Here is a 10,309-nt window from a genome sequence, read left to right on the forward strand (position 1 = left end):
GATGGTATTCCAGCTAGATTACTCAAAGAACTAAGCAATGAGCTAGCACCAGTGTTCAAGATACTTTTTCAGGCATCTCTTAACCAGGGCAGAGTACCAAGGAACTGAAAAGAAGCTAATGTCACCCCTCCCCCCTATTTAAAAAGGAGACAGATCTGACCCAGAAAATTACAAGTGTTAGTGATGGTTTAATATTAAAACCTCATCTAAAATAAACAAAATCAAAGCAAAAATTCAGTCACTAAATTCCGACCTCCCCCTCCCTATGCGGGGGAGGGGGATTTTATTCAGGGGGGGGTTGAACCCCAAGAACGCTCCCTGGCTACGCCCATATAACATAGGACACATAGGTCATACAACAACATACAAATGACACATGACATTGGACACATAGGTCATACAACAACATACAAATGACACATGACATTGGACACATAGGTCATACAACAACATACAAATGACACATGACATTGGACACATAGGTCATACAACAACATACAAATGACACATGACATTGGACACATAGGTCATACAACAACATACAAATGACACATGACATTGGACACATAGGTCATACAACAACATACAAATGACACATGACATTGGACACATAGGTCATACAACAACATACAAATGACACATGACATTGGACACATAGGTCATACAACAACATACAAATGACACATGACATTGGACACATAGGTCATACAACAACATACAAATGACACATGACATTGGACACATAGGTCATACAACAACATACAAATGACACATGACATTGGACACATAGGTCATACAACAACATACAAATGACACATGACATTGGACACATAGGTCATACAACAACATACAAATGACACATGACATTGGACACATAGGTCATACAACAACATACAAATGACACATGACATTGGACACATAGGTCATACAACAACATACAAATGACACATGACATTGGACACATAGGTCATACAACAACATACAAATGACACATGACATTGGACACATAGGTCATACAACAACATACAAATGACACATGACATTGGACACATAAAGGTATAGAAAAAACATGTAAAGAATATAGAAAAAACTCAAATAACAAAGGACATATAACATCAAGAATCTAGGAAGAACAAATACAGTAGCATTAGTAACAGTTTAGCTTGCAGTAAATGTGTTTTATTATAAACTTGCAAACTTGTTTTATTTTCTCTATTCACATTGTATTCAAAACTATTTTTAGATCAACACACAATATCCATTCCAATGTAGAAATAGACAAGAAAGTCTTTGTCCAAATTAGATACACTACAATCCTTAAAGTTTGTTTTTTTTGTGTCTGTGAGTGTTCTGTTCTGTTTCAAGCCAGGTCCTTGCTGTTAAAGGTAAGAGTTTCTCTGCTTGAGTGACAGTTTGGTTGGGGGATTATCCGATCGTCAAGCTGAAGGCGGACCCGCTAAAGGTAAGGAGGAATGCCATGATTACGATTGAAATGAAATAACTTGCTAAGCCAATGCCAATACTGATGTTCACTAGGGTCTTGGCTGTTTGGTAGCTGGAGTCTGCGTAGACCAGATCTCCTCTGGCCACGGCGCTTCGAGCCTTAAAACATAAAAGAAATACGATGAACGAGAGAAGATTGAGAATATCAGGAAAAAGATGGCTGCCTGGTCGTGCGGTTTGCGCGCTGGACTGTCGATGGTCGAGGGTTCAAATCCTGCCCGCTCCCATCCCCCGTCGTCCTGCGGGAGGTTTGGACTAGGAAGTAAACTATATTCAACTCTGAAGGAACATCCAAAACATGTACAACATTTTTTGGTATGGAGGACATAAAAACTCTTCGTTGCTAGCCTTATACTTTGTTTTCTTTTCAATAATAAGGTGTTAGATTTTTTCGGTCATCCAGGGCTTATTGTTTCCATAGACTTGTATTGTTTTTGTTGGAATTGTTGACTCCTCGCAGAATAATAGATACGAGTTAACAGCTAACAGGATTAAATCCAAAAATTAACCTATTAGTTAACTATGTATAGTAATCAGTAAGTTTTATTATATAAAGCAGGAAGGGAGCTAAACCCTGTAATTTTCAGATAAATGGTAATAATTAGAGGATCTTTCCCTTTCACCAACTAGGTCCTTACAAGTTTTTATTTCATTATTGATTCTTATTAATGAGGTTTCTATTGAACTTTCGGTATAACAAATATACTAACTACTTACATCGCTGGCCTTAATAATAGCAACTAATCCAGTGGGCCAGAAACAACATAGAGTCACAAAGACGGCCGTTATTAGTATATCGTTCGGAGGTTTTTGAATAATGACAGCATGCGCAGGCTGCTGTGTAACCTGTAACAAGGGAAAAGACTTTGTCAAGGAAAGGGTGTTTAGGTTTTTTAATGGGTGACCCCTCTCCGTGTTGTACCAACACTTTGTATTAACAAGAAAAAAAACCTTTAAAAAATAAAATGCTTATACTAAGTGTAATTTTATAAATTAGTTCGGATCAGTCATGCAATTAAGTTTGTAAAAAAAAATAGATCTAGACCAATAACAATAAATCTGTGGAATTAGAAATATTTTGACCAATTGTTTTTGTTTAGAGCAATTTCATGCATTTAACTTTTTTAATGTGCTATATGATCCTATCACTTAACTGGACAACTTGGGAAAATGGGGGGGGGGGGGGGGGGGAGAAAGAAAGGGATATCTGGGTAAATTTTACCGTAATAACTTTCTAAAAGCATTTACAAAAAAAAAGGAGGGGGGGAACGACTTGGATTCAAACTCATGGTTCAAGCATCATCAAGCCGATATTCTAACCACTCTGCTAGTGAAGTGCCTATAAACATAGAAGGTTGTAGAGTTATCAATTGTCTATTTCAAACTTACTTTTATAGCGGCGACATATGAATGGGACTAATTCTGCTTCTACTACAACTTTAGTTTGGTACAATTTCTTTCCCTTGTTCGAGATAAACAAAATATGTAATTAAAAATAGTTAATTAACTATAATTATTTTTCACTGATTCTTGTTTTGCCAGATAAACGAAATGATTGTATACAATTTCAGCTTGATCCGAAATGGTGTCGGAGAAAAAACGTGTATAAATTTGAACCAGACACAGAGTTTTGTGTAGAACTATATCATGGAGCTCTGTCTCGGAAGTAAACTTACAGAGGTGGCTCAGTAAAAGTCTATACACTACTATGCAGTTAAGCGCATTTGGTTTGTTTGTTTGATATGTTTCGGATTCGAAGATAATCATTTTCAAGACAAAACCTCACGCAGGAGGGAAGGGGTTTGACTCTAGGATACACAGGAACAATAGATAGTATATAACATGACCATTTATCTTGTAAATTTTTGTTATGTCTTTCATGTGAGTTATAGCCTCTTTATGGTCAGAATTTGTGGTCAGCATTCATATTCAAACATCCCAATGTAGTAATACATTTCATTCATGTTCCCAATGTAGTAATACATTTCATTCAAACATCCCAATGTAGTAATACATTTCATTCATATTCCCAATGTAGTAGGCTAATACATTTCATTCATATTCCCTAATCCAAACCTTTTTTCAACTTATTATTATTATTCTATTATTTACGATATTTATTCATATGTAGGCTACACATAACTTTACACGAAAACCATTTAAAAACACATAAAATGAATTTTCTGGGCTCATTATCCCCTATCAGTATGATCCAGAACATAAATCTAAAGAAAAAAACAAGATTACAAAGAGAGTTTGTGTTACACAAACTCAGAGGCGGCCCCCGTCGAAGTCGGATCCCTGTCGGATCTGCATATTCGCAAATAATATTCAAGAGGGGATTTAATTTTGATGGTCAAAAGTAATAATGTTTCAAAGATTCATTTGCCGTAAATTTAAATTTAATTAAATAAAAAATAGTAGATTAGTTTTAGTATATTATAACATTGCAATATTGATCAAAACGTTTGAAAATGAAAATCTACACTTTTTTTTTTACACTTTAAGTTTAGAAATTGAAATTCTACATCTTAATCTAGTCTATTTTAGTCTAAACTAGATCTAGAAATTCTAGATCTAGGCTCTAAAATAATTTTAATTAGAATATAAATCCAGATCTAGATATACTGTAATAAAAATCTAGATCTAGTTTTAAAAAATCTAGATTAGATCTAAATCAAGATATCATTCTTTTTTTTAAACGCGAGTCAAATAACGAGGCTTAATAAACATTACTATAGGCCTACCGAGTTCTTTTTTCATTTCATTTGAAGAATTAATTCCATATAACGTCAGAGGGAAAAAAAAACACTACGTCACACGGCCTAGCTAGACTAAAAATCGCCTTCATCAATAAGAGCCATTTATCGAGTGTTCATAGACATTGGTGCACCGAGTGCGTTCTTTTAGAATCTCATTTAAAGAATTCATTCCATATGACGTCAAAGGAAAAAAAAAACACTACGTCACACGGCCTAGCTAGACTAAAAATCACCTTTATCAATACGAGCCATTTATCGAGTGTTCATAGACATTGGTGCACCGAGTGCGTTCTTTTAGCATTTCATTTAAAGAATTCATTCCTTATGACGTCAAAGGGAAAAAAACACTACGTCACACGGCTTAGTTAGACTAAAATATGTTTTCATCAATACGAGCAATTTTTCGAGGGTTAATAGTCATTGGTGCACAGAGTGCTGTCTTTTAGCATTACATTTAAAGAGTCCATTCATATGACGTCAAAGAAAAAAAAAGTCCATTACCTCACAATAGGCTAGTACCGGTACCATAAAAAAAAAATGTCTTTATTTACACGAGATATTTAACAAGGGTTCATAGACATTGGTGCACTGAGTTCTAATAGAAGTTATTTAAAGAGGATCAAAGCCGCATTGTTTTTGCGTTTTGTCTGTCAGTCGGTCTGTCCGTCATCTTGATATAAAAAAAACAACAACTAAAAGTTATTAAAAATTGATTAACCTTTATTGTACGTTTCAAAACATCGCAATAATTTTTAGGTATGAACACAATTGAAAAGGTTATATAATAGATTGTTCCGGATGTTTGTATAAATAGTAAAAGAAAAAGAGAATTCCAGATAAATGTAATACCGTTAATTAAATTTTTTGGATGTTCTCGTATAAAAATTAGATGTACTACAGCCATGTGGAGAGATTTTCATACATTACTTTGGTGTTTGGATTCTGTTTTCCTTAAAAATAGGAACATAATATTAACGATAATTAGATTTTTTAATGTTTTAGGTAGAAAGTTAAATGTACTGTAAGAGAGAAGTGAGTTAAAATATTTTTCATAAAAATCCGTAAAAACATTATTTCGTAAATGAGAAGATTATTTGTTTATTAATTAGAAGAGGGAGTTCAAACAATTATTTGGCGTAAGTAGATTTTTAAATAAATTCGGAAATTTCTGGCGACGATTTGTAAGAAACAAAATCCGGAACATTCTTTATCGATTACAAAACTTCTATGTTATGTTTCAGCAAGAAAATTAAATGTCTAAAAAGTAATTTTCAGTAACCAATTCTAGTAAATTACTTTTTTTAAAGCCCTGAAGAACCTATTGTCGATATTTTAAAAATGTGTTTAAAGATGAAAATACGGAACAATTTGATATTAATAACCAAATTATAGTGACGCATTGTCAAATAATATAAGTGTAATATTAGTAAATTATGCGATTTCAAAATATCATTAGGCATAATTCATGTTTTATAAAACAATATCCGGAACATTTTTACACTTAATGAAATATAAGTCAGTATAGAGATTTAGATTTAGCATTAATATGCTATTTACATAAAAAACGGAACAACATATTATTGATATTGTGTTTTTGCAAGGTTTAAGCATGGAAATTGAATGTAATATAAGTCAGTAGAGCAAACAAAAATTTGTTGGCGTTGATTAGTTTTGCACAAAAAAAATCCGGAAAAATCAATTTTAGATACTTATAACTATTTAGATGTTATGGGAGGAACATTAAAGGGTAAATCAGATTTTCAATAGCTTTTAGAGTTCTAGTTTTTTTTAATCTAAACGTGACGGACAGACCGACCAACAGACAAAACGCAAAAAAATAATCTTCTTTTATACGGATGGAGGCACTAAACAAAAAATAAATAAAATCTGATTTTTTTAAAAATTTTAAGGAATTGGTTTAGCACCTGATCATGTTGCGACGTTACGCTACTACATGAAAATCGCTGCATAAAAAGTCCATTTAAAAAAAGTGCGCGTGATATTTACATACAAAGTGCATTATTAGCCTTTATAAACAAACAGAAATGTTTTCTTTTAATTTTAGCAGCTAGTTGACCAGAAAAAACATCTTTAACTATTATTTATATTTGTTGTAAACATTTCCTGTACATTTTAAAAATATATTTGACTTAGTGATACTGAAAATACACAAAAGTAGTCCATCTTTGTTAGCATATTGTAACATTGCCTCCCTTACATTTACGTAATAGTTTTAGAATTGGTGTATTTTTATGAAAAAATCGCTTGCATAATTAATTTTATAAATTAAACGGTTTGCTTTTAGAAAACCAAAAGTAGCCTTTGCACCTAAACTTTTCAAGCCGCATTTAATGATGAAATAATATTTTTCATATCTCTTCTAGTTTTTGAGATCTGAGTGTGACAGACGGACAGACAGACAGACGGACTGACGGACATTTTGCACAAACCTAATAGCGGCTTTTTCCCCTTACGGGGGCCGCTAAAAAGAGCCTTTCAAAAAATCTTTCACAGTAAAATACATTGAAAGACGAAAATTTCGGATTTTTAGCAAAGGGAAACTATTCAAGATAATGTTTCAAGCAATTAAAAACATATATGGGAGAAAAAAAATGAAAACAAAATAATTTAAAACGCCGACGTATCCAGCGTTGCTCAGAGCTTTATAATAAAATAAACGATGAGTGCGTTGTTACGGAGTCAAAGCGTTAAACTTACAATGTTTGCACCTTGTGGGTAGCCTCCCCCTGGTACATAGCTAGCCTGTGCTGTAGGATAACCGCCTTGTGTAGGTTGATATCCTCCCTGCGCTGATGAATAGAGGGTCTGTGGATATGCTTGAGCACCTGGTGTTATCTGATTGTATGCCGCTGCTGTTGTGAGGATTATAACATTATTATTGTATAAATATATTATGTCATTGTATTTAGACGCAGTGAATCAATGATAGGCGCATCTAAAATGTCCTTAATGGACCAAGACACTAATTTCGAGTTAAAGGGACTATACCTAAATATTATGTCGGAAAGTTTAATATTGTCACGTTTGTCTCCCTTATCATTACTAAGTGTCTGTAATAAAATGATTTTTAAGGTTAAAAAAAATCATAGACACCAATATTATTTTACTCAAGGTTATCAGACGTCCTGGAATAGGAGGACATGTCCTCATTTGTTTGTGTCGTGTCCACTTCAGCTGTCCTCGTTAGTTTATTTTAAGGCATATTGTCCAATTACCCTTTATAAAGTCTGATTTAAATCCAAACATCACTTCTTAAAAGCAGATTAATCGGTTTTGAAAACCTCATTAAAGAACAGGTGCTTGTATATTGTTATGATATATATGTATAGTATTTCTGAGTAGTCATCTTGTGACCAAAAGAGTAGATAGAATTAGACAGCAAACACGCCATGTTTAGAGACGCCAGACGTGACAATAGAGACACTTAGAGGGGAAGACGCGACGACCATTTAATAAACGTTTTAAATGCTTACTACAGCTTTATCCAATTCTTTAAAGAGCGTCCTGAAAAGCAGAGCAGCTGTGGGGACTCGAATAGTCGTTATACGTCTTGATCGGAGCATAACAATATTAACGATTGCTCAAAAGAAACTTGTCTCTTGTATCTTTTCAACAACTTTGTTATTTTTTTTTCTTTTCACTATTAATGCTTGCGTTCTAATCGGGGTTTGCGTTGATCAACGAACAAGGGACCAAAGAGAGAAACGGTTCATTTTTTGACTCTAAGAGTGGGTCTTTCCCATAAAGTGTCATCTGAAAAGAAGGTCTTACATGGAGTTCTAGATCTCTCTTAGTCTACAGCTATGCGCGAATGAACCAATGTGAAAAGTCCCTTTGTGTGCGAAATAGACTATGCTATTTAATAAAGGAGTTTTAAATTATCTCATTTACTTAACTAGTTCACCAAAATATTTGTATACCTAGTTTTAAAAGTTTATCATGTGAGTTCTTATTCCCCGATAGTAAACACTTCTTTTAGCCATGCATGTTTCTAAAAACTGTAATTATACTGGTCCAAGTTAAATAATTATTAAAGCCCGTGGAACGATTTTTGAGACAATATGGTCAGTTTTTTTTTTATGAAACTTAAAATTGTTATCTATAATAATCGACAATAAATTTTAACAAATAGTCAACAACGGAAGAGGAAGATACAGTTTCTCCTTTCAGAACTTGAAGGGCAGATGATGTTAAGGCAATCTGTTTCTATGGCAGGGTGTCATGTGGCCAGCACAACGGCCAACCGCCTTTACGTTCCCAACTAAAGTGAGACATTTATTAGGGTTGGGTGGGCTCAGGGGCGCCCTAAAATTCCCGAAATTTAAAATCCCTGTCTTCATCGAGATTCGAACCCCCAGGACCCAGGACATGAATCAATAAACAAAAAATCACTTAGTCAAGTAATTATTAGTAATTAATTATTTTGGTTGATATCGAATAAAGAAATACCTTGTACATTATTAGTAGATATAGTTTAAGGACGAATTTTCCCCCTTTAAATACGTTTTTTTTTTGTTGTTTTTCTAAAGGATTTTTTATATTTTGTTTGTTTTTGACTAAAATTAGAAGCTATAGATATGGTGATTTTAGAGACCTAGATATTTCCCAGAATAGGGCTATATACTTGTATCTAGATGTAGATTTAGATTTTAGATCAACCAATGGGCTGCAAGCAAAAGAATTATAGATAAATACTAAAATTAAAATACCTAGATTGCTCCTATATTCTAGTTCTAGATTTTAAAAAAATGTAATTTGTATTTGAATATATTCTATAATAGAAAGAATTTATATACAGGCCATTTCGCCATTAGATGTCTTCTGAAAATCAAAAGTTAATTGTATAAATGGAGTCTCTGTCAATTAGAAATGTAGATATCAATCCTTTCCCCATGTAGGTTACATAAACTAGATCCATAAGCTTCCATAACTGTGACGTCATTACTTTCAATATCCATTTCCTCTTCCGCCCTAGATTTAGAATGACATGAGGGTTAGCAGAAGTACGCAACAGAAGGAGATGTCATCTTGGTTGTTCACTTGAAAGGCATGTTATTCAGTAAAACTGGATGTCTTTAGTTTAAACACAAACTCACACATACATACAAGAAATCTTTTTAAAAAAAATACTCCTTCATGAAAAGATTTTGTATTGTCAAGGCTGTTCAGAAGGGACTTGTTTCTTAGAGCTCAAAATATGCTTTTTACAAAAACTCTATTCAGCTTCTAACTTCTTGAAACCTGGAATCTTCTGGGTGGGTGGAAAAACCTGGAAACGGTTCTCGAAAACGGTTCTACTCTAAAGATTTTCAAAGAAATTTGACAATAGCTGAATTTCGTTAGGAAAAGAATTACTAGCTCGTTGGCCACGCTGGAAAATTTCTAGTCTGACTGTTAAAATAAAATAAAAAAATAATAAAATAAATAAAAATAAATAAGATTAAACTTAGCGAGAACATATTTATCTTTTAGGCATTATTGATTCAAGAGTTTAATAAATTAATGTTCAGGAACATTGTGCGCATCTTACTCTAATAAGGCTTGTCTTCGAGTCCGACGATCAATGAGGAATGCAGAATCTTCAGTGCTACGCAGCCACAGCTGTGACCTATATATTTCGCCACATCCAGCTCAGGCATGATAATTGTATGGCGGTGGTCGATTTAGATTTTCTTTTTGCCGTCTACGTCTGTCATCGACAGCGGATTTTCTTTTGGTATCAAATGTGTCTCCCGCAGCCTTTGTATGTGACCTCCAGCCGTCTCGTTCTGAGGCCGCATGCAACCAGGTGCTCTCTTCTATGTCAGTTAAACTTCAGGGCAAGTTGGCGCATAAGCTGGTCTTTAAGGCGTTTCCGTGGGGTACCTCTGTTACGTCGACCACCTTTAAGCTCACAAAAAAAATACTACTTTGACATCGTCTTCAAATACTTGCTCTAAAGGCCTATCATTGGAATATTATAAAGTATAGTAGATCTATACAGAAATAAAAAAGAACAGACTACGTTGGGCAGGTCACCTTGA

At 33.9% G+C, this 10,309-nt stretch overlaps 1 protein-coding gene across 1 annotated transcript; it reads right to left on the minus strand.

Annotated features, from left to right (window-relative positions):
- Nucleotides 1–1,146: 1,146 nt before the first annotated feature.
- LOC129928508 (proline-rich transmembrane protein 1-like) lies at nt 1,147–9,244 on the minus strand. The gene is made up of 4 exons (XM_056043062.1): nt 9,083–9,244; nt 6,984–7,138; nt 2,221–2,349; nt 1,147–1,602 (listed from the first exon to the last, which is right to left on the minus strand). The coding sequence occupies exons 1-4, from the start codon at nt 9,087–9,089 to the stop codon at nt 1,426–1,428; spliced, it is 468 nt and encodes a 155-aa protein (XP_055899037.1). The 5' UTR covers nt 9,090–9,244; the 3' UTR covers nt 1,147–1,425.
- Between the last annotated feature and the right edge of the window lie 1,065 nt (nt 9,245–10,309).

The sequence above is a fragment of the Biomphalaria glabrata genome, chromosome 10, assembly GCF_947242115.1.
Source record: "Biomphalaria glabrata chromosome 10, xgBioGlab47.1, whole genome shotgun sequence".
Lineage (NCBI taxonomy): Eukaryota > Metazoa > Mollusca > Gastropoda > Planorbidae > Biomphalaria > Biomphalaria glabrata.